Below are 25,511 nucleotides of genomic sequence, written 5' to 3'. Positions count from 1 at the left end.
TCAGTAAAGACTGATGGCTATATAAGACCTATTTACCAGCTTTGTTTGCATTGGTAGCCATAGATTTTATCTCTCCTTGTGTTGTCTTAGTTTCAATTGATGTTGAATTTGTGAAAAGCAAATACATAGACATAGGTAGACTGAGGTAAAATAATACAGTGCATAGTGAAAGTCTACACATCCCTTGTACATTCTTTACATTTTGCTGCCTTAAAATACATTCAAAAAAGGCATTACATTTGATTTTCAAGTGAAAGAAAATTATAGGATTTTTCCCAAATGAATAAAAATAAGTAAAAATACCAAATATGTTTTGATTGTGTATGTCTTCACACCCCAGAGTTAATACTTGCTGGAAACACCTTTGGCAGACCTTACAGCTGTGAATCATAAGAGTCTACCAACCTTGCACAACTTAGTTAGTCTAAGGTATATCCATTGTTTTTGTCACAATTGCTCAAGCTCAGTAAATTTGTTTTGGAATCATTGATGGACAACAATATTCAAATCTTGCCTCTGACTTTCAAGCAAATTTAAGTCAGAACTGACATTGGGCCACTCAGAAACACTCAACATTTTGTCATTAACATTTGTGTAATTGTTCCTCTGAAAAGTAAAACTCTATCCCAGGGTTAGGCAGGTTTTCCCAAAACATTTTATTTGACCCCCTTTTTCTCTCCAAATATCGATCGTCTCATCACTGCAACTCCCCAACGGACTCGGGAGGCGAAGGTAGAGTCATACGTCCTCTGAAACATGACCCGCCAAACTGCACTTCTTAACACCCGCGTGTCAGAGAAAACACAGTTCAACTGACGACTGGCCTGCCACAAGGAGTCGCTAGAGCGTGATGATCCAAGTAAAGCCCCCCCAAAAGTTTTATTTTACCCCCTTTTTATTTTACCCCCCCGCGCTAGCAACTGTATATTCCAGATATCCTAGTCTCAGATCTTGAGTTAAATAGGGGGTGCATTTGATAAATCTCAACAATTCCTACTAAGGGAAGTGTGTTGTGTGTTTACATTGACAGGCTAACAGGCTTGGCCATTTCCTGATTCAAAAGCTCTGTTTATCTGTAGGTTTATGTGAACGACATCCAGCTGGACCAGCCTGCTGAGGCTCAACCCATAAACAAAAGCTCCATCCAATGGGGCCAAGGCCTTTGAGCCAATTATTGTTTTCAGGTGTCAGGGTGAGAGGTCAGACCAAGGCCCAGCTGAACTGAAGGGAGAGTCTGAACAGATAAAAGCCCATAGTGTGCAGTGGGGATTCAAAGACACCTGCACCTTTGTGTTAATTTCTTGCTGGAGGAAAGAGAAAATAAACTGACTAGAGATAGTCAACTGTAAAAGTGGGCCTGTCACCATGGCAACAGACAGGAAATAGGGCTTAAGCGGTTTCCTGACGGCTTCCTCTTAATCATGTAATGACATCTCCCTCAGAAATGGCTACAAGGAGAGTTCAGATGTGTGTGTGGTAGGCCTGTAGCACTCACTAACTGCTAAGTATTCATACCCCTTGACTTGTTCCACATTTTGTTACAGCCTGAATTTAAAATGGATTCAATCTTTTTTTTTACCCATCTGCACCGCATAATGACAAAGTGAAAACATGTTTTTCGAAATTTGACAAAGTGATTAAATTTTTTTTTTTAGCACATTTACTTAAAATGATGTACAGAAATATCTAATTTACATACACTACCGTTCAAAGGCTTAGACATTTCCTTGTTTTTGAAAGAAAAGCATATTTTTTGGTCCCTTAAAATAACATAAAATTTATCAGAAATACAGTGTGCTTGAATGTTGTAAATGACTATTGTAGCTGGAAATGGCTGATTTTTAATGGAATATCTACATAGGCGTACAGAGGCCCATTATCAGCAACCATCACTCCTGTGTTCCAATGGCAAGTTGTGTTAGCTAATCCAAGTTTATCATTTTAAAAGGCTAATTGATCTTTAGAAAACCCTTTTGCAATTATGTTAGCACAGCTGAAAACTGTTGTCCTGATTAAAGAAGCAATAAACCTGGCCTTCTTTAGGCTAGTTGAGTATCTGGAGCGTCAGCATTTGTGGGTTCGATTACAGGCTCAAAATGTCCAGAAAAAAAGAACCTTCTTCTGAAACTCGTCAGTCTATTCTTGTTCAGAAAAATGAAGGCTATTCCATGTGAGAAATTGCCAAGAAACTGAAGATCTCATACAACGCAGTGTACTACCTTCACAGAACAGAAACGGGCTCTAACCAGAATAGAAAGAGAGAGACTTGTGATTTGGCATATATCTGGGGAAGGGTATAAAACAGTTTCTAGAGTGTTGAAAGTTTCCAAGAGCACAATGGTCTCCATCATTGGAAGGGAGGTGACCAAGAACCCATTGACTACTCTGACTGAACAAGTCTCTACAGCATTTCACCAGTCTCACAGCACTTCACCAATCTGGGCTTTATGGGAGAGTGGCCAGACGGAAGCCACTCCTGAGAAAAAGGCACATGACAGCATGCCTGGAGTTTGCAAAAAGGCACATGAAAGACAAAGCATAAGGCAAAAGATTATTTGGTCTGATAAGACACAAATTGAACTCTTTGGCTGGAGAAACCAGTCACAGCTCATCACCCATCTAACAGCATCCCTACCGTGAAGCATGGTGGTGGCAGCATCATGCTATGGTGATGCTTTTCAGCGGCAGGATCTGGGAGACTGGTAAGGATAGAGGAAACAATAAATGGAGCCAAATACAGACAAATCCTTGATGAGAACCTGCTTCAGAGTGCAAACGACCTTAGATGACCCCAAACATACAGCCAAAGCCATGCTGGAATGGCTTCAGAACAATGTGAATGTCCTTGAGTGGCCCAGCCAAAGCCCAGACTTGTGGAAAGACTTGAAGATTGCTGTTCACCGCTGCTCCCCAAATCGAGATATGCAAAGCTGATACACACATACCCAAGACGACCAAAAGCTGTAATCACCGCCAAAGGTGCCTCTATAAACTATTGACTCGGGTGTAAACATTTCATTTTCAATCAATTTGCAAACATTTCTCAAAACATGTTTTCACTTTTAATATAATATGTTACCTCCTTAGTTAAAAGATAAAGGACATTGGGCTTCCCACCTTAGTGAAGAAATTCATAATCTAGAATAAGTATATTAAATAATTGTCATGATGTGATTTCTATTTGGACATTAATTGAGCTCAGTGTAGGCCTAAAGTCTTTGTATTTTCTGAGCACACACAATCTCCACTAGCTGTGTTATCTGATATGGGGCCAGGTAACATCTAGATAAGAGTGTGTCGGTTCAGAGAAGATCATTGATTTAATCTTATATGTCTGCAGCTGACTGTGACTAGCCTTTTCCCCATCATGTGCACTGATGAGCGTGTTACAGAAAAAAGTTACTATCCCTAGTTTTATAGAGCTATAGTTTCCCTTTTTTCTTTGCCTTCATCTGTCCCTCTGACATTGTGAGTGAATCACAATTCGCTACTAAGCAAAACATTTAAAGATATCAACAAGGAAATGAACACGTGACGTGCTTATCTGTACAGTTTTTATGGACAAAGATATGCTAACATTCAGTAAATGTGCAACAAATTACAAATACAAAACAGAAAGGTAAAGCACTTACAGCATTAGGAAAAGCGCTATTATATAAATTATTATTAAAGTCAATATTATTCCATCATTAAACACAGTATCAGAACTGTGTAACTTGGGTCAGACTTCTCAGAACTAGTTAATGCAAATAAAATACAACCATCTCTTGACATCTCATCTTACTCTGTATACCAATCCATTGTGATCCTGTAATTCGAAAAAGGTGTTTTCAATGACAGTAATAACTTAATAAATAGTACATGAACTGTACATTTATTGACCTGTCCTTTCAACAACATGCACAAATCCATGACATTAGCCAGGTGCTTGTATTACCAAAAGAGGCCCACTGTTTAACACGTCATCAAGACATGAGTATCGGTATATATTTGTTGGAAGATAATAGTTTTTTCCCTTTTCAGCAATGTCACATTTGTTTAATTTTAGGGGCATCAATGTTTCCTCTATTAAAACTTAAGTGAGGTGGTCTGCCCTGTCTACCTCTGTAACTCCACCTTGAATGAATGTATGAATACATTACATTAGGTGTGGGCTGCCCGGAATGTTGCTGTGGGGACCCTCAGGTCCTGCCTAAGGAAAAACATAGGATAAACAACAGGGCGGCATACAATATATTGAACATGAAGGCTGGCCAATAATCTGAGATGAGAGGTCTTGAACTCTGGCCTGGTCCATCTCACAGTAGGGAAAAACGAAAGGGACGTGACTGACCAGCGAAACCATGTTGAATTTTCTAATTGGTTAAGGTTCAAGGTTAGGGTCAGTTTCAGGGTTTGCCTTCACAGGACTGTCAATAAGATGCACGCCAGTCACATTATTTTAGCTTCTACACTCACAGTAGGCAACAGGAAGTGCTGCGCATGGGAAGGTGGGCAGGCAGCTTGGTGTGCTGCCTGAAGCTGTTCCTCTTGTTGTTGAGCACTGGGGCGGCGGTGGCCGGGGGCGCCGTGGGGGTCTCCTGGGCAGCAGCAGGAGGCACTGCACTCTCCTGCACCACATTGACCTGCTGGGGAGGAGCTTCGGGCTTTGCCGCACCCCCTTTGTTGTTGTTCTTAGTGTTCTTTTTGACTTTTTTCTCCTGAGGCTCGGTGGGGTCTGTGGGGTCTTCGGGGGCGCCCTCTAGTGAAGGTAAAGGCTCTGCAGGCAGCTCTGTGGGGGTGGGCTTGCCCTCTGCCTGTTCCTCGTTGGGAATGTTCAGGTTGGAGGTGGAGCGCTTGGTGTTGGTGCAGGTGGACCTGTGTGTTGGAACGTATAAAACAAATGACCACATACAGTATGTACAAAAGCAAAGCAAATTAGTAGCAGGTGTGTTATTCTTATGCAAGCCCTTCGCTCCACAAACAGGCTGATGTTGGAGCCTTACTAACTATACAGTAGTGAAATTCAATGAACAGTTCACAGTCATATGATACAGGGCATCTTGCAGTATATCCCTACAGAAGAGATTGGTGTTGCCTCCTCCCCTGCTCCACTTACCCATTGGAGCTCCTGTCCTCTGAGTCCTTCTGTTCACTGCTGTAGCGGAGCTCTGCTGGAGTCTTAAACGACAGGTCCTTCTTCCCCTTCAGCCAATATGTCTTCATGTAGCCTTTACCCTGTGATTGGACAGAATTTAGGCAGAAATAGTACCGTGTTCATGATCCTTATGTTCAATACCTGTCATAACTCAGCCAATGGATGGGCTGCAAATGACCATTTCAAGACTTTTGAAGTTTGATAAAACTCCTGAAGAGATCAAAATATATTATAATAGATAGATTTAAAAAATAGATTTAGTGTGGTGCATTTTTGTCTGTTTGGCAGGTGGTGCGTCACACGGTGCCATGATGGAACATCGTACACATACCTTCACAAAGATCTTTCCCCTCTCCTCAATTATGTAGGGCTCATGTTCCAAGTGGTCTTTGGTGGTCTGGCTTATGTGGATCTGCATGCCCTGTACAGACAGACACACAGAGGTTGATGGCTGACATAGTGCTAACTATTCAGCTCACAATGTCGCATTAACCTACTTGCGGCCTACTTACGAAACAAATGATTTGCTACACAGTGCTAATTGATCATGTCTGTTGGGTAAATCCATTTGAAATCAATCAGTTTTTGACACCACCCTTTTCGTTTGAACAAATGTTTCCATAAAAATGTGTCCATTGTAGAAGTGCTCAGAAAGTGACCTTTGGACCTGAATGACAAAACATTCAAGAGATAAAGTTGCTCAAAGTTGACCTATTCTGCATACCCCACCATACCATGAGACATCCATGTCTTCATCACTGGAAAATATAAACGGTTGATAATTGGTATAATTTAAAAGCTTACAAACAGGGTTGTCAAAATATTTGATCATTTCTTTTTTTAAAGTATGTAATTCTTTAACCTTAAACGTCAATTATCAAAAAATGCATTAACTCATATTTAAAAAAAAAATATTCACATACATTGTAGCTTAGACCCTATTTGACATCGGAGGTTTTTGTGTTGTGACCAATGTTCCCCCTCTAAGCTGCGCTTGGGCACGCAGCTCCCCGGGACTGCCACTCAGAAGAAATATCAGCCTGTGCAGAGAAGCAAGTGATTGACCTTCACTCAACTATCTAGAGTTTTCACCATTAGTTAACACTATCAACGTTTCCCCTTTACTGTGGGAATTGTGATTGAATCAATGCAATATTAGCCACATTCAAGGCAATATACTGAAACAAAACTAAGTATGCAAGACCTAGTATGCAAAACTAACTATGCAAGAGATTTTGTTGTAGGCAGAACACATCGGAGTAGGTTTCTATTGCAATGAGAGGCACAACTCAGGCCCTTACTCTACACAGACCAGTGCGCCATAACCAATCAGAGCTGCAGTAGGCATATATGCAAATAGACCATTGCCATATATGGATCTGTGCTATTCACTTTGAACTGGACTGTGTTTACAGCATGAGCGGTTGTGAGTAGATGCGCTTGTTTTGAGATCAAATCAAGAGCTATATGTAGCGACATGTGCACATTTCTATGTGTTCATAACCTTTGCTAGTTAGTGAGTTATTAGCCCAGTTATAGATAATTTGTAGTCAGCAATAGGGGAGTGGTTGCTTCCTACAAGAGCACAAAACGTGTACATTTCTAGACATCTTTGAAAAGCGAGTCAGGTAAAGAGATTTGTTTTGTCTTAAAGAGGCAGTTTTGTATTTTTAAAATAGGGATGAATAAGCTAAGTAGCCAATAGGCAGAGGGTAGCATAATTTGTCTGATTCTCTGTAATAATGGTATGGGAATAATTATGGGTCTTATTTTGTAAAGTGGTTTCTTGCATCAAACACAACATCATTTTCAGTGACCTCCTTGTCTGAAGGACAAGTGGATAAAAAGGTTAATGTCAAGCCCTGCATGATTTTTTTCAAAAGTCTCATGGAATGTAGGCCTATATTGAACATCACACATTGGCTGCTACTATTTCCATGTAAACATTTTATGGGATGCATTTTCTCTATTGTTTTTGATGGTAGGCCACTCTGGTAGGCCTACATTATGACCAAATAGACACAGTGGCCTACTTGACCATTGTTAAAACGAACTTAAACTGGGTAGTTGCACAGAATTTTCACAACGTTCAGGTTTGTGCTCAGCAGACCTGAAATTTTCTTGAGGGAACTTTGGTTGTGACCACCATTGGTTGAGACACAACATGCTCTTGAATACAGAGTGGGTGTCAATCATAGAAATATAACATGTATGGAACCTTTTGTTTAAATCAAAAGGAATGCTGTCAAAAAGTGATTAAATTCAAATGGATTTACCCTATAGTGAGGTTATGTTCTAATGTCAGAACTCACCACCCCATTGCTCTCCATGCGGGAGGCAGTGTTGACGGTGTCTCCAAACAGACAGTAGCGAGGCATCTTCAGCCCCACCACCCCAGCCACCACCATCCCTGAGTGGATCCCTGAAGGGAAACAACACACAATGAAGTTAAACTGCTTTACTGAACCTGGATCAGTGGCTCTAGATTCAGGGTGCCTTAAGGAGTATACATCTGGCAGCATTAACTGAGGAGCACAGTCAGGACATGGCTAGACAATATCAAGCCTTTGACTTCCTTTTGACCGGATTATAAAGACACACCGTACAGTATGTGTATGCTTTATGTCTGTCATATGCAGGGTTGGGTAGGTTACTATATACATGCAATCTGTTTCAGTTACTAGTTACATGACCAAAATTGTAATCAGTAATGTAACTTTTGTATTACCCAAACTCAGTTACGTAATCTGGTTACTTTTTAATTACTTTCCCCTTAAGAGGCATTAAAGGAAGACAAAAAGGATCCATCAAACACATTTTGATGTGTCATCATAGTGGTCTCTGACTTGTGGAACAAACTTAAACTTGTGCCTTTTATTCAATTTGAATTGAATGTCATTGAGAAAACAGAAAGGTGTCATAATGCATTTTGTTCCGCAATCGTCCTTTATGAATTTAAAAGTAATTCAAGAAGTAATCATCTAGTTTTTCAAAGGTATCTGTAATCTGATTACAATATTTTTTGATAGTAATGTATTACAGGTACAGTTTTTTGTAATCAGATTACATGTAATAATTATATTTCTATGGTAAGGCCCACTCCTGTCTACACTGTCTGTGCCATAGAAATAGAGTGACTAGATTGTATTTCAATGGTCTCTGCTCACCGACTCTGATCTGGATGTTGTCTCCAGTGGAGGGGTCTTTGAGGTGGTCGATGGAGCTCAGCATGTCCAGGGCCATGTCACATATGTGGTGGGCATGGAAGGTTGTCTTATTGGGCACGCCTGCCACCACCATGTAGGCATCTCGGATGGTCTCCACCTGAACCCAGGGGAATAAGAGTCAAGTAGTATGTTTAGATGCATTACTGTATACATTATATCCTACCAATGAAATAAACTAAACATTCCACTCTGTAAAACATTGCTACAGCCACTCAATGCATGATAATAGAGTCTGTTCTCCTTTTTGGTACAGCCAACCTTGGTTGAGTATTCAGGCATATTGTTCCCACAGAGGCCCTTGTTTTGTATTGTCCCAGTCATTCACCTTGTAGACGTTGTGCTTCTCGCTGAGCGTGTCGAAGACGATGTAGATCTCGTTGAGCATGTCCACCACCTGCATGGGCGTGATGTGGATGCAGATCTCGTTGAACTTCACCACGTCGCTGAATAGGATGGTCACGTCCGGGAACACCTGGGAAATGGAAAGGAAATACCAGCACACTTAAATGCTTGACATTTTACTGTGGTGTTTCTTCTGGCTTGATAGAAATGAGGTGGCTAGTTGGCTCCAGAATCCAATTGAGCCTTAATGTCATTGAATGTTTTGAGCCAACATGGAGGATAGTTTCCTCTACAAACTCTATGGCTGTGTCTGAAATTGCACCCTATTGCCTATATACTGCACTACTTTTGACCAGAACCTGGGCCCTATATAGAACACTATATATGGATGCACCCTGTATATCTGTATATGTATCTGTATATTTACGGCTGTGGGTTAGTACCTGGCATGTCTCCAGGGCCGTGATACCCTTCCTGAGCCGGTCAGCCACAGCTTTGGGGATCATGGCGTAGAGGAGGGAGTCTCCTCTCTTCTTCTCCTCGTCAAGCTTCTTGATGATCTCCTGAAGCTGGGCGTACTTCTGCTGCTCCTGGAGTGGGAGGAGCCACCAGAGAGAGAGAGCTGTCAGTCAACTAACTCCTCCTCATCCTCCTTCAAAGGCCTATCCAGCCCCGCCCTTGAGATGGTCTTCGCCTCTGCCTTTCAGTGTAAACTATACACTGCATATGTCTATTTGTAACTTTGAAAATGAAGCTGCCTATGAGCAGGACTGTGTGTGGGTATAGTAGTATGTCTTGCATTCTTAGATGAGGCAAACTTGGCCCAGTTAGTAGAGCAGTTATCTGATAACGTTAACGATGTACCAAAGTACGGTTGTGTGCAATTCTAAAGGGTGGTATGTCGTATATATGAAATGTGTATGACTTACCTGGTCAAGAGCCAGCTGAAGTTCAGCCGACTGCTGTGTTCCGGCTAAGATGAGCTCTCGGCTGGAGTCGTGGAGGTTCAGATCGTTCACATAGACGCCCATTTTAATCATGTCCTCCACTGTCTCTATACTGGAAGAGGAAGAAAAAAGTGGAAGAGGAATGAGAGAGACAGCAAGGATGGGGTGAGTGGCTGGAAGGGAGATAAGAAGGGATTGGAAAGGTAGAGGGAAGTGGATAAATGGAACATGCAACAATTTCAATGATTTTACTGAGTTACAGATCATAACTAGCATAGGCCCACCCAATTGGGAGCCAGGCCCAGCCAATCAGAAAGAGTTTTTCCCTCACAGAAGCTGGATGTGGAGCTCCCGGGCTTGTGTGGTTACATGTGGTTTGCGGTTGTGAGGCTGGATGTACTGACAAATTCTCTAAAACAATGTTGGAAGTGGCTTATAGTAGAGAAATTAACATTCAATTCTCTGGCAACAGCTTTGGTGGACATTTATGCAGTCAACATGCCAATTACAAGCTCGCTCAAAACTTAACACATCTGTGCCATTGGGTTGTGTGACAAAACTGCATATTTTAGAGTGGCCTTTTATTGTCCCTAGCACAAGGTGCACCTGTGTAATGATCATGCTGTTTAATCAGCTTCTTGATATACCAGACCTGTCAGGTGGATGGATTATCTTGACAAAGGAGAAATACTCACTAACAGGAATGAAAACAATCTTCTGCACAACATTGGAGAGAAATAAGCTTTTTGTGCATCTGGAACATTTCTCTGATCTTTTATTTCAGCTCATGAAACATGGGGCCAAATATATTATATTATGCATACTGCACATATTTAGAGGCATACAGTAATATTATAAATATTGTATATCGTTTTTATTATTTTCATATGCTAATAAACACAGACACACCATAAGGTTAGCCAGCAGCATACCACCCTGCATCCCACTACTGGCTTGGCTCTGAAACTAAGCAGGGTTGGTGCTGGTCAGTCCCTGGATGGGAGACCAGATGCTGCTGGAAGTGGTGTTGGAGGGCCAGTAGGAGGCACTCTTTCCTCTGGTCTAAAAAATAAAAAATATCCCAGGGCAGTGATTGGGGACATTGCCCTGTGTAGGGTGCAGTCTTTTGGATGGGACGTTAAATGGGTGTCCTGACTCTCTGAGGTCATTAAAGATCCCATGTCGTAAGAGTAGGGGTGTTAACCCCGGTGTCCTGGTTAAATTCCCAATCTGTCCCTCAAACCATGATGGTCACCTAATAATTTCCAGTTTCCAATTGGCTCATTTATCCCCCTCCTCTCCCCTGTAACTATTCCCCCAGGTCATTGCTGCAAATGAGAACTTGTTCTCAACTGGCCTACCTAGTAAAATAACGGATAAAAAAAATAAAAAAAAGGTAAGGACTAAGGTAAATGTTGGAGCCAAATTCCCTAACGTTCAGTCTCATCATGAACGTTTATGGTTTGTCTTATTAGAATCGTAAAATATAGATTCATTGAAATCTGTCACGTCTGCTCGTGCTCGAGGTTGCCAGGTTGCTTATCATTACGCACACCTGTCACCATCATTATGCACATCAGCGCTTCATTGGACTCACCTGGACTCCATCACGTTATTAATTACCTCCCCTATATCTGTCACTTCCTCAGTTTCTTTCCCGAGTCAGCATTAATGTTATTATGTTTCCCTTGTCTAGAGGCGGTCCGTGTTTTGTTTCATGTCGGTTATGTATTAAATATTAACTCCCTGACTTGCTTCTCGTCTCCCAGCGTCTGTCCTTACAGAAATCATGTTTTGGGATTTCTATTATGGTTATCATGGGTATTTGAAAGCAATCGAATCAAACTTTGTCACATGCGCCGAATACAACAGGTGTAGACCTTACCGTGAAATGTTTACTTACAAGCCCTTAACCAACAATGCAGTTCAAGAAAGAGTTAATAAATATTTAGTAAAAAAAAATATTGTAAAAAAAAATATTAAAAGTAACACAAAGTAACAATAACGAGGCTATATGCAGGGGGTACCGATACTGAGTCAATGTGCGGGGGTACAGGTTAGTTCAGGTAATTTGTGCATGTAGGTAGGGGTAAAGTGAATATGCATAGATAATAAACAGCGAGTAGCAGCAACGTAAAAACAAATGGGGGGGGGGGGTGTCAATGTAAATGGTCCGGGTGGCCATATAATTAATTGTTCAGCAGTCTTATGGCTTGGGGGTAGAAGCTATTAAGGAGTCTTGTGGTCCTAGACTTGGCGCTCCGGTACTGCTTGCCGTGCGGTAGCAGAGAGAACAGTCTATGACTTGAGTGACTGGAGTTTTCGCAATTTTTTGGGCTTTCCTCTGACACCGCCTAGTATATAGGTCCTGGATAGCAGGAGGCTTGGCCCCAGTGATGTACTGGGCCGTACGCACTACCCTCTGTAGCACCTTACGGTCAGATGCCGAGCAGTGATGCAACCAGTCAGGATGTTCTCGATGGTGTAGCTGTAGAACATTTTGAGGATCTGGGGACCAATGCCAAATCTCCTGAGGGGGAAAAGGTGTTGTCGTGCCCTCTTCACGACTGTCTTGGTGTGTTTGGACCATGATAGTTCGTTGGTGATGTGGACATCAAGGAACTTGAAACTTTCCACTACAGCCAGGTCGATGTTAATTGGGGCCTGTTCAGCCCACATTTTCCTGTAGTCCACGATCAGCTCCTTTGTCTTGCTCACATTGAGGGTCTAGGGTATCCGGGATTATGCTGTTGATGTGAGCCATGACCAGCCTTTTAAAGCACTTCATGGCTACCAACATGAGTGCTCCGGGGCGGTAATCATTTATGCAGGTTACCTTTGCTTCCTTGGGCACAGGAACTATGGTGGTCTGCTTGAAACATGTAGGTATTACAGACTCGGTCAGGGAGCGGTTGAAAATGTCAGCGAAGACACTTGCCAGTTGGTCCGCGCATGCTTTGAGAGTACACGTCCTGGTAATCCGTCTGGCCCCGTGGCTTTGTGAATGTTGACCTGTTTAAAGGTCTTGCTCACATCGGCTACCGAGAGCGTTATCACACAGTTGTCCGGAACAGCTGGTGCTCTCATGCATGCTTCAGTGTTGCTTGCCTGGAAGCGAGCATAAAAGGCATTTAGCTCATCTGGTAAGCTTGCGTCACTGGGCAGCTCGCGGCTGGGTTTCCCTTTGTAGTCCGTAATAGTTTTCAAGCCCTGCCACATCCTACGAGCGTCAGAGCCAGTGCTCAATCTTAATCCTGTATTGACACTTTGCCTGTTTGATGGTTCGTCTGAGGGCTTAGCAGGATTTCTTATAAGCGTCCGGATTAGTGTCCCACTCCTTGAAAGTGGCATCTCTAGCCTTTAGCTCGATGTGGATGTTGCCTGTAATCCATGGCTTCTGGTTGGGATATGTACTTCGTCGATGCACTTATTGATGAAGCCGATGACTGAGGTGGTATACTCCTCAATGCCATTGGATGAATCCCGAGAACATATTCCAGTCTGTGCTAGCAAAACAGTCCTGTAGCGTAGCATCCGTGTCATCTGACCACTGCCGTATTGAGCGAGTCACCGGTACTTCCTGCTTTAGTTTTTGCTTGTAAGCAGGAATCAGGAGGATAGAATTATGATCAGATTTGCCAAATGGAGCCTCACCTGGGCACACCCCCTTCTTCCCATGTTCCCCATCCCTATACCTATTTTGTGGTTTGGTATTATGGCTCAGGTAGGTCTGGATGGTCTATAGTAGATTACATTTTTTGGTTTGGTTTTTATACTATCAAAGCTTTGGATTCTCCTTTTTTGGTTGCTTTGTAAACGCGTCTGACTGTGGCATCACATAGCTGTAGCCTCAAGGCAAGTTTTGAATAGGATTACATATTGCCTTTATAGTCAGATAATGACTAGGTACTGTAAGGATGTTGTGGGTGGTCTTACATGGGCGTACTGAGGAAGATGAGTGAGTCCCACTGGGGGACGTACTTCATTTGACCCTTCAGGTGGAGGGGCTTCTTGGGAGGTTCCCTCATATCCTCGAAGATGGTTTCACTGCACTTCCCTGGGTATGACGAAGAGCAGCGTGGGGTCATCCACAGACATAGAATTTGGAAAAATTGGTTTGAAATGTAGAATTATCATCTGTGCCATATTGTCACCAACAATTCCAAGACCATTTACACTCTAGTTATTCAAAATGGTATAGTTAATGCTTCATTCAAAATAGACAGGGCAATCACTGATTCTGACATTGTGTTGGATTTCTGTACCCCTTTCAAATTTAGGAGAACAAAGCTATGTAGCATGTAAACTTATTTTGGTAAGCTGGACAGGTGGGAAGATAGATAAAAAAAAAAAGAAGTGTGAAGGCCGAGGAAGAAGGGGTTCTCACCGGTGACAGTCTGGAAGGCTAGCAGCTCGATGTCCTCTCCCCCTGAGTTGGCTGAGCTGTTGTACTGAGTCAGAGCACTGCTGAACTCCTGGTCCCCCTTCATCTCCTCCACAGACTTCACATCTAATAGGCCAAGGGAAAGGAGGGAATGAATGACGGAGGGAGGGAGGATGGGTGGCTGAGTGAGTGAGTGACATTTGTTTTATGCATTTCACTCGTGCGTATAACAGCACTGACAGAGAGATGTTTTATTGTTACACATATTGGAAGACTTTAAAAGCCCAGTGCAGTCAAAAATGAGATTTTCCTGTGTTTTATATACATTTCCACACTATGAGGTTGGAATAATACTGTGAAATTATGAAAATTATGATAATACCATTTTAGTGTAAGAGCTGTTTGAAAGGACTGCTTGAAATTTCAGCCTTTTTGGTTGGATGGAGTTTTGGCCTGCCTGTTGACATCACCAGGCAGTAAGTTAAGTAAATAGACCAATAAGAAAGAGAGTTCCAAACCTCTCTGAAAATAACAGCTAGTTTTCAGTTTTCCACTCCCAGACAGTCTTAGCAAAATTCTTGCTTAAGAAATTGCTCTTCGTCAAGAAGCTATTTTTAATTTTAGTTGAAACAATCACAGTAACTTACTTAATTGTTACCAAGATATGATTTGATATTGAGATAAAAACAGCTGCATTGGACCTTAATTAATCAAAATCACTTAAACATTAGACATGTGCTAGAGATTGTTAGGGACAAAGTACTCCCCTCTCCTGTCGGTTGACTGTGGCGACGGGCGGACCCTTGACTTCTCTGTACTTCTCTCTTCCTCTCTCTTGGGTTTCTCGCTCTCCTCTTTTCCCTCGTCTTCCTTTTCCTTGCTCAGCTTAGGGACATTCACCTTCTGCTTGCTCTCCACCACAGCTTTGGACAGTAGCTCAAACACATTGTTAAGGTGGGTGTAGATCTGAGGGAAAGCATGGGAACAGATGATTTGAGTCAAGTCCAAGGCCCATATTCACCTTATTTATTGTGACTATGAAGGCAACATTGATCCTAGATCAGCACTCCTACTCTGTGATTCTTTATTCTGAGACTGGCCCTGATACATGCAGACATAGTGATGACTGTGTGGGGCCCTCACAGTCATCACTATTTCCCAAGTAAAAATAGCCTTTGAATGACAAAAACATCACCCATAATATTTGTACACTATTAAAATGATCAGAACTGAGAAATGTTACCCTTTCTCTCATTTCTAACTATCAGGAAGCCTGAAAGAACAGGCTGAGAGTGCGGGGAGCTTATATTCATGAGCTCGCCTTGACTGACAGCTCTTTGAAAATGCCTTTGTGGTCGTTGTAACAAGGTAAACAATGGTACCACGTCATAGATGACCAGGTAAACAATGGGCCACATGTCATTCCGAGCCTATATTGTAAGCTCAACCCATTTCCTCTGCAAAATGCTCTCATAGTCAACAGAACTGTTGGATATCAGACAAACAGCAGCAATACACAATTGCATTTCTATTGTTTTATAACTAATTACAGTATACAGTAACCTGATATACTTCTCACAAGAATTAGTAAAGCCTGAGTCACCTTAGAAGCTTACACATAAAAGAATGTACAAACAGCATATAATAAGTGTACTGGACAATTTATTGGTGCCTCAGCATTAAATCAAATAACATTTTATTGGTCACATACACATATTTAGCAGATGTTCTTGAGGGTGTAGCGGAATGATTGCATTATAAATAACAATATGTTCAGAATTGTATGTATTGATCAGACATTTATTTGATCATTTACAATAGGACAGCATAGCCCAAAATATTGATCAACATGAACACTCGTGAAGAATAATGGTGAGAAAGTTGAGACATCATTTCATATAAAAAAAAGAAATATTAGAGTCATAAGCCTAATATAGGCACCCAGCCACCCTAGTGTCCAGGACCCCATTGATTCGTACAATTTGTAACACTGATCTCCTATCTAAATGCTTGAAGAAAAAAAACATACAAATTAACAAATTGTGATATCATGTAAAAGCTAATTACTTTGGCTTTAGGTAATGCAACTAACCACAGAGCTTGATGGGGAGGGGAGCGGGAGAGGAGCTTCAACGCCATACAACACTCCTTCTGTTGCCTCCAACTGCTTTTAAATGCTAGTAAAACTCTTCATGCTCTTCAACTGATTGCTGCCTGCACCCGCCCGCCCAACTAGCATAACCACTCTGGACGGTTTGGACCTAGAACATGTGGACAACTACAAATACCTAGGTGTCTGGTTAGACTGTAAACTCTCCTTCCAGACTTACATTAAGCATCTCCAATCCAATATTACATTTAGAATCGGCTTCCTATTTCGCAACAAATCCTCCTTCACTCATGCCGCCAAACATACCCTGGTAAAACTGACCATCCTACCAATCCTTGACTTTGGCGATGTCATTTACAAAATAGTCCCCAACACTCTACTCAGCAAATTGGATGCAGTCTATCACAGTGCCATCCGTTTTATCACCAAAGCCCCATACACTACTCACCACTGTGACCTGAATGCTCTCATTGGCTGGCCCTCACTACATATCTGTCGCCAAACCCACTGGCTCCAGGTCAGCTATAAGTCTTTGCTAGGTAAAGCCCCGCCTTATCTCAGCTCACTGGTCACCATAGCAACACCCACCCGTAGCACGCGCTCCCGCAGGTATATTTCATTGGTCATCCCCAAAGCCAACACTTCCTTTGGCCGCCTTTCCTTCCAGTTCTCTGCTGCCAATGACTGGAACGAATTGAAAAAAATCTCTGAAGCTGGAGACTTATATCTCCCTCTCTAACTTTAAGCATCAGCTGTCAGAGCAGCTTACCGATCACTGTACCTGTACACAGCCAATCTGTAAATAGCACACCCAACTACCTCATCCCCATATTATTACTTACCCTTTTGCTCCCCAGTATCTCTACTTGGACATCTATCACTCCAGTATTAATGCTAAATTGTAATTATTTTCGCCTCTATGGCCTATTTATAGCCTACCTCCCTACTCTTCTACATTTGCACACACTGTACATAGATTTTTCTATTTTTCTTTTGTGTTATTGACTGTATGTTTGTTTATGTGTAACTCTGTGTTGTTGTTTTTGTCGCACTGCTTTGCTTTATCTTGGCCAGGTCACAGTTGTAAATGAGAACTTGTTCTCAACTGACCTACCTGGTTAAATAAAGGTGAAAAAAAAAGGAGGGGCACCCAAGTACCCTGCTTCAATCAAGCAGACTTCAGTCACCCACTTGGCTTCAGTCACACCCAAGATTGAAGCGGGACACAAATCCAGCTATGGCCTCCTCCTTGTCAGGCCTCTCACACTGGGCAAACTGGGGTCCTGGGATGGACAGCTCACACAGCTTCCCCACATACTGTAACATGCTGGCTCAAGGGTGACCTTGTTGAAGAGGAGATCCAGGAACCTGTCTACGTAGCCTGTAATGTTTTTGAAAAGGGAAATGTTTGTTAAATGGGTAGTGAATTTATTTTCCTTTTATTTACTGTTCTGAGTTACGATGCTATCAATTCGTTGATGTAGTGATCTATTAATTCTACAATGTGTTTTCTGGTGTTTTTGAAGTACTCAATTTGAAATATGCAATATCTGGTTGTGCACTTTTTTTGTGAAACTTTTCAGTGTTTGTATTTTAAATTTTTGGCTGCCTGAAATGCTCAATTGGTGCAGATTTGAAATGAACAGTGGTGTAAAGTACTTAAGTACTACTTAAGTTGTTTTTTGGTGTATCTGTACTTACACTATATTTGTGAAATTTTTACTTCACTACATTCCTAAAGAAAATAATGTACTTTTTACTCCATTCATTTTCCCTGACACCCAAAAGTTATCTTTACATTTCGAATGCTTAGCAGAACAGGAAAATGGTCCAATTTACAAACTTATGAAGAGAACATCCCTGGTCATCTCATCTGCCTCTGATCTGGCAGACTCACTAAACACAAATGCTTCGTTTGTAAATTGTCTGAGTGTTGGAGTGTGCCCCTGGCTATTAGTAAATAAAATCAAGAAAACTGTGCCTTCTGGTTTGCTTAATAAGTCATTTGAAATTATTTATACTTTTACTTTTGAGACTTAAGTATATTTAAATGAAATACTTTTAGACGGTTAGTCAAGTAGTATTTTACTGGGTGACTTTCACTTTTACTTGAGTAATTTTCTATTAACATATCTTTACTTTTACTCAAGTATGACAATTGGGTACTTTTTCCACCACTGGAAATGAATAAATGGCTTACAGTATTTTTGGGCTGTCTTCACGTTTCACAGCATATCCCCCCCCCCCCCCCCCCCCCCCCCCCCTCTTTGCCTTAGGAAAGTAGATTTTGTATCACAGCATTCCTGCTGTGATGGTTGCCTGGGAAGCTGTGCAGACAAAATAGATGTTGAATTTTCAAAAATGTCCATCATTACAGCTTGATGATAGTGAAAAGACAAAAGTAGATAGAAAGTGAAAATAATAATGATACTTACATTATGGTCAGCGCTTGTAAGATCCACTGTTCCAATGTCAATGATGGTATTGCATCCGTCTTTATGATTAGCTTCCTGGCAAGACCAATCGAATATTCTCCACAATTGATAAAGCATTTCGTGCAGCCTGTCCTCCCAAAATTAAAATGAGATATTGCTGTCGGATATCTTCATTCTTCGGAAAATAGTGTAACGTTAAATGTACACTATTGCATCCTGTCACAATGTGCTTTTTGCCGGCATGCGGGTGAGTAGCATGATAGCTAACAGTCACACCACAGATAAAAGGCTACCAGTATATTTAAAATATATATATTATTTGGTCACGCGTTCTGCTTGAGCTAACTACTAGTACCTTGCCTACAGTTTGTAAACAAAGCCAAAGCAAGGCGTAGGAACACATGCAATGACGCTTTTAAGGCAGTACATATTTAAATTAGTTGAGATCATAAGACGCTACCATTGGTGTATTACATTTCCAGGCTTTATGTGACGTTGGATAAAGCAGGAAGTAAATCCTTAGTAATGCCTGTCTGAATCCAAGCGTTTGACATGGGGAAGGGGACCAGTAACTTTATTATCAAACTTTATCAGTGTGCCAGCTACAGTCATTTTTCATACTTGAATTACCCTACTTTGTATTGGTTTCATCCAAATATCATCCAATGTGATGAAAAACACGATTTCCACTGTTTGGACCATTAAAGGGGGTTTTGCTGAATGTAACTAAATAATCCAAATATCCACAGAAAAACTCTGGATTGACAACAGTAGCCTAGGTAAGTGGAAAAACCATACCAAATGTAACAGATCCCTCACCCCCCTCTCTTCTCTCCTGTACTCACGTTGTCCCAGCTGAACTCCAGCATGGGCCGCACCAGGGTGAACTCTTCGTTGACCTTCTTGCCCTGCAGGTCGGAGAAGACCTCCTTTAGACCGTCCCCGATGCGGTACATGGTCATGTCCCGGCGGAAGATCACGCTAAAGGGAAACATGTCGAAAAAGATGCCCCTCTTCATGGGTAGCTTCTCGTACCCCGGCGCCGTCTTCTGCTGGGGCATGCGGTGCTTGAAGGCAGCGTTGTCAAAGTTCATCTTGTAGATCTGCGACAAAGAGACATCGAAGGTAATCATGGCGACACAGCTGTGAGGATCTTAAGGTTGTAAAGATCTTGACAATGGGGCCAGACACTAAAGTTGTTTGACAATGGGGCCAGACACTAAAGTTGTTTGACAATGAGGCCAGACACTAAAGTTGTTTGACAATGGGGCCAGACACTAAAGTTGTTTGACAATGGGGCCAGAAGTAAAGTTGTTTGACAATGAGGCCAGACACTAAAGTTGTTTGACAATGAGGCCAGACACTAAAGTTGTTTGACAATGGGGCCAGACACTAAAGTTGTTTGACAATGGGGCCAGACACTAAAGTTGTTTGACAATGAGGCCAGACACTAAAGTTGTTTGACAATGAGGCCAGACACTAAAGTTGTTTGACAATGGGGCCAGACACTAAAGTTGTTTGACAATGGGGCCAGACACTAAAGTTGTTTGACAATGGGGCCAGACACTAAAGTTGTTTGACAATGAGGCCAGACACTAAAGTTGTTTGACAATGAGGCCAGACACTAAAGTTGTTTGACAATGAGGCCAGACACTAAAGTTGTTTGACAATGGGGCCAGACACTAAAGTTGTTTGACAATGGGGCCAGACACTAAAGTTGTTTGACAATGGGGCCAGACACTAAAGTTGTGTGACAATGGGGCCAGACACTGAAGTTGTTTGACAATGGGGCAAACAGTAGCACTTGGAAAGTGATGCACTCCTAGGTCTAGGTCGGAGGAGTTACTTGCACGTGCGCTGGGGTGTACATAACATTGTTCAAAAGAAGTAGCTTCAGATAGGTAGATGCCCACAGTACAGTACATACCACATATGTCATCTTCTCAGTCTCCTCTTTGGACAGGATCTCAACTTCAATGTCTGTGTTGTAGAACTGCCTTCCCACTTGAGACAGCTGGCCTACAGTATGGGAAGAGAGAACAAGTATTTTTACAGATTGGGAATGTGTAACATGAACCCTATGTATAGTATACCAAATATAGTGCTTCCAGAAAAATAGTTTTTGCTATGTTTGTCCTCTGTGGTGCTCCCTACCTACCTTTGACAAACTGGGTGAAGCCCTTGCGGGTGCTGCGGTAGTGCAGGGTGAGGCTGGTCTCACACTCCTCCTCCACACAGAAGCTGGGAGGCTGCACCTTGGGGAAGGAGAAGCGGAAGTACTCGTGCAGGTTGTCCAGCTCATTGATGAAGTCACGCACATTACGCCCCAACACCTGGATGAATGGATAAGGGATTAATAATGATATTACACACACCAGATCATTGATTAGGGCCAATTATGCCTAGTGTTAACTCAGACACTTGAGGAGGGCCACTAGGCACTAGGTCACCTTGAGAATCCTCTCATAGCCGTAGTTCCCGATCCTCTTCACCATGTAAACCCCGAAGGCATACATGAGCTCATCATGGGTCTTCCCCAGGACCTCGCCTGCTGCCTTGGCCAGCCGCAGGATCAGGTTGTCACTGCAGGGGAAGAAGGAGGATACCTAGATATGACATTTACATGGACATTTTAGTCATATAGCAGATGCTCTTATCCAGAGTGACTTACAATTAGTGACCTGTTGTCTATGTGTGTGTTATGTATTGATAGTCTATGTAAACTTGATGTGCTTTTGCCAACTCTGTCAGGAAAGAGATTCAAGTGAAACCTCAAGTGACTTCCCTTCCTGGTAAAGTTAGAATATAAAGTAAATATGACGCATATGATGGGTACAGAGAAATAGTTAGCCCCGACAGTTAGATGGGATATGGCCGTACTTGTACATCTGATGGCGGACAAACTTGAGATGCGGTATCTCTGCCCGGGCCTCTATCAGTCTCCATACATCCTCTCCGTACGACTCGTTGATATAATCATTCACCGCTTCCAAGTACAGGCCGTACATCTTAAGGGGGTTGGGAACCTCCAGATTTCTGCCAAGTTTAACTGCTTTACTGAGGAATGGTAAGGAAAGAAGAAGTGTAAAACACCTGCAGTCTGAGTCATTTTGCATATAGGATGAACTAGATGTTAAAAACTTTGAAGTCCCTCATTATTCATTGTCACAAAATGTTTCCAAAAACAATGAATCATCCCTTTTGGGTATCTTGAATAGGATTGACATTAAACAATATGAATGAAGTTTTCAGACAGAGCAAGATTCTCCCCTTTGAAATCTTGCTCTACTCACAGCTCTATTCTAGGACTAGCACATGTGCAGTACTTGCACTTCACATGTAGTATTTAACCACTGAATAAAAAGAAAATCAATCTCACACCTATATCACAAACACATTTTCACATGCACACACATCATGCATACATATACAGGCACAATGAGTTACTTTACACTCTTACCCTGAGGTCTGTGTGCCAGGTAACCTCAAACACCTCCCTACCTCTGCACTGTTACACAATACTCATTTGTCAGTGTCGATCAAAATACTTTTACAATAGCAGAAGATTATCCTTTAAAGACTCATCTTTAAATAAACACTACACTGCACAGTATTGCCTCGTCTATGGCACCTCGGACCTAAAATTGTCCGGAATCTATGTTCCACAGCATTTAGCCAGCTAACACAAATGTTTCCTCATAGTATATTAAAGGTTTTCCAAAAGAAAAAGCAGAAGAAGAGGGGGAAAATATGGGTCCCTTACCTGCAGTCCCTCAGTGGTATGTAATTCGCTGGTCCAACTGCGGGAGCGAACGCCAAAATGCTGCTCCCTGCTCTGACTGGCCAAACACCTGCTCGTGACACTGGCCCTCTTCAGACACTTCTCTGTCAAGTCAATGGGTGGCAGGACCTAAAATAAGAGCGCCAAGGCATGTTTCTGGCAGGTACCAAAGAAAAGGTAATAGTGGTGACTTTCTAGCTCGCTGAAGACATAGCAGGCCAATGTGTGTGTGTACTGTAAGTCTGTGTTTGGATATTGGTTATGAATGCCAAAAGGAAAAGTGTGTGGGCTTATTGTGGGGAATCTCTCAAGAGGGGCATGCCCCCCTGTGATATAAGTCTAAATGTTTTAAATAAATCAATATACTGTCTAGTTGTAGATATAGGGCTGTGGACTATGAAGTGCATTGTGACAAATAAAAAATCAGTAGGCTCTAAAGGCCTAGGTCATGGGATGGGCAACATCTGGAGCAGCCCTTCAAAGGATTTTTGGGGGGGTTGATTTGTACATAAAAAAAACAGTCATTTGCTGGCTGGACAAATGGAAGATATTTAAAGATACAAATATGTATCTACCAGGTTTTAGAAGTGCAAGTGTAACCTGTAGTCGTTTTTTAATCCCCCCCCCCCAAAAAAAAAAAAATGTATTGTGTTGGAGCATTGGTGTAGCCTTGGCTACAGATGCTTGTGAAGCGCTCTATTATAATGCTATGCTAAGCGCACCCGTTTTCAGAACCCGCGGGGAAATTGTGTCAATTTAATTTGTTTAATAAGGAGTTCTCTCGTGTTGCAAGTACGGATGGATTGAAAAAGCCCTGTGAGTGTGAACATGTTCTTGATGGTAATAGTATGCTTACCTTTAAAACGTTTCTATAGACCTCAGGTAATGTAAATTGGTTACGAGCAGCCCTGCTTATTGAGGCAATGGTTTTGCCTGTTCTGTAAACTCTGAAGGGGAGAGTATATATCCAGTGATGGCAATTTAGCTGCTAGATTTAGCAACTTTTCAGACTACCCTGGCAACTATTTTTTCAAACAGCACCTAGCAACAAATTTAGCTACTTTAAAAAATGTATTTGGAACTTTTGAAAAGTGACTCGAAAGCTAAAATGCACGCATTTTTCCTCTAAATGACACAAAAACGATTTTCCTGTCACACACTCAGTCACAACACACGTGCCTGGCTGCAAAAGTGCATTGTGAGTGAAGTTACCAGCAGGCGCTCAGCTCGTGCACAGGCAGCAGCAGGCCAGCAGCAATTTCAGAAAATTGCATTCATTGCTGCAGCAGCAGTAGTACGGGTTCGACGAGCCAAACCCAATGAATATAGTTGGTCACGAATGTTTGATCTTGAACAGAATTTACAACATCAATCAATATGTCTCAATCAAAATTGTACAGAAAAGAGTGGGAGTCTGTACCTGAACAAATGTCAAATCATATTTTTTGCCGAGATGGACAGTCAATTTGAGTAATGTTATTGTGTATTCTACGTAATGACGTCACAACGTTATTTAGCAACAAATCAACCTGCCTCTAGCAACTTACCCTGAAAATTAGTTGGCAAAACTGAATATATCAGCTATGTTGTTAGCCTGTAGGGCAGGCTATAGGCATATTGTCCAAGTAGGCCAAATCTATCGGTAGCCTGTTTCCAAAAGCCAAATCCGTTGGGATTGAGAACAAGTTGGTTTGAATAACTACTAAAACTTTTATTTTTATTTTGTTCATTTAAAAAAAAATATTCACAGATATGGTGCACCAGCCTTACCACTTTTGTCCTAAGCTGCCTGATCTCCCCACCAGCCTTCCTGCATCCCGCGCGCAAAAGCAAGCCAATTATAAAACTATAAACACTTAATTTTCAAAGCTTTAGTTCTGTTGTAAAGCAGTGTGACGGTGCCCCTTAGTGAATATTTAGAGAAAAGTAGATGAGCGCATTAAAACTCACTCAGGTGTCGGTCGAACCTATTCTGTCTGTGGGCAGAATAGGCTCGACCGACAACTGACTTGGTTTTCATGCGCTCATCTACTTTTCTCTAAATATTCGCTAGGGGGCACCGTTACAACGCTCTCCATTCAAATGAAAACATCAATAGACGTCACCAGAGAGAGAAACGACACTACCACTAGTGATGGGCATTCGGAGTCTTTTCGGTGAGCCGGCTCATTGGCTCCGTTCGCGTAAAAGAGCCGGCTCATTTGGTTCCCAAACGTCTCTTCTTTTAAAATGCTTTAAAATCGACGTAGAACCATGAAACAAATAGCAAATATCCATTACAAATCCCCAAAATGTAGGCTACTATTATTTCAGATCGTGAAATGCGCGTTCAAATATATATTTACCTGGCCAGATTATTATATAGCCTGCAAAAAAATGAGGTGTGGACCAAATTGACGCACTTTCCCCACGATGTGTTTCTGCAGTCTGGAGTCACCCTCTTTAGAGAATAATTTAGTAATTTACAGAATCAAAAAGCAGTGCAGTATGCAAACCAGGAAGCCAAATGAACGGCTCTTTCTCCGAAGCGATTCGGTTCCCGACGTTCACCAAAAAGATCTGTTCAAAAAGAGCCATTCGTTCGCGAAAGACCCATCACTAACTACCACCGCTGTAAGTGAAGCTACAGTCGGCATTGCTTGCACACTTTTTCGTAGTTTGCACCTAATTACTTCACATCCTTAATGCTCCTGTGAGTGTCTATGATAATCTTAGAACAACTTGTTTGACCACGGAAGTTCTGTCTGCTCTGCCCACCATTCTCATCATAACCTACAGCTCTTCAAGGCCTAGGCCCACTAGTGGTTCTGGTGGGTTCTGTTATTAGACAGTGGCAACGCGGAACACTAATGTTTATGAACATGGATTTTTGCCTGCTAATGCATGCAATGCAGTGAAGAAAACGATATGACAACAATAACCTCTAATGTAACTGGCCCCTCTAACAGTACAACTGGCCCCAGCTTGGCCCCCCCAGTTGAAATGGTCTAGAAGCGCCACTGCCTAGGCCTACCTATTGTTACAAAGAGGAAACTGAAAGATAAATACATTTTAATTAGGGATTGTATGTATTATTCATGCACTGTAACCAAATGTAGGCTAACAAATTGTTTACTGAATCAATGACAGAAATTAGCCCTTATAATGC

General features: G+C 42.0%; 1 protein-coding gene across 1 annotated transcript; it reads right to left on the bottom strand.

The window, feature by feature from the left end:
- Window positions 1-3,536: 3,536 nt before the first annotated feature.
- LOC106580947 (soluble guanylate cyclase 88E) lies at window positions 3,537-24,340 on the bottom strand. The gene is made up of 18 exons (XM_082969223.1): window positions 24,134-24,340; window positions 22,346-22,492; window positions 21,463-21,639; window positions 21,033-21,165; window positions 20,741-20,915; window positions 20,510-20,601; window positions 19,428-19,685; window positions 14,777-15,003; window positions 14,041-14,240; window positions 13,590-13,710; window positions 9,636-9,765; window positions 9,150-9,296; window positions 8,690-8,836; window positions 8,305-8,461; window positions 7,450-7,559; window positions 5,469-5,558; window positions 5,099-5,217; window positions 3,537-4,857 (listed from the first exon to the last, which is right to left on the bottom strand). Exons 3-18 carry the CDS (start codon window positions 21,588-21,590, stop codon window positions 4,455-4,457), a joined length of 2,637 nt encoding a protein of 878 aa, XP_082825349.1. The 5' UTR covers window positions 21,591-21,639; window positions 22,346-22,492; window positions 24,134-24,340; the 3' UTR covers window positions 3,537-4,454.
- Between the last annotated feature and the right edge of the window lie 1,171 nt (window positions 24,341-25,511).

This window comes from Salmo salar, chromosome 02, assembly GCF_965601325.2.
Source record: "Salmo salar chromosome 02, fSalSal1, whole genome shotgun sequence".
NCBI classification, from domain to species: Eukaryota; Metazoa; Chordata; class Actinopteri; order Salmoniformes; family Salmonidae; genus Salmo; species Salmo salar.
The sequence above is the reverse complement of the archived record's forward strand: the minus strand, read 5'-3'. Positions and strand labels throughout refer to the sequence as shown.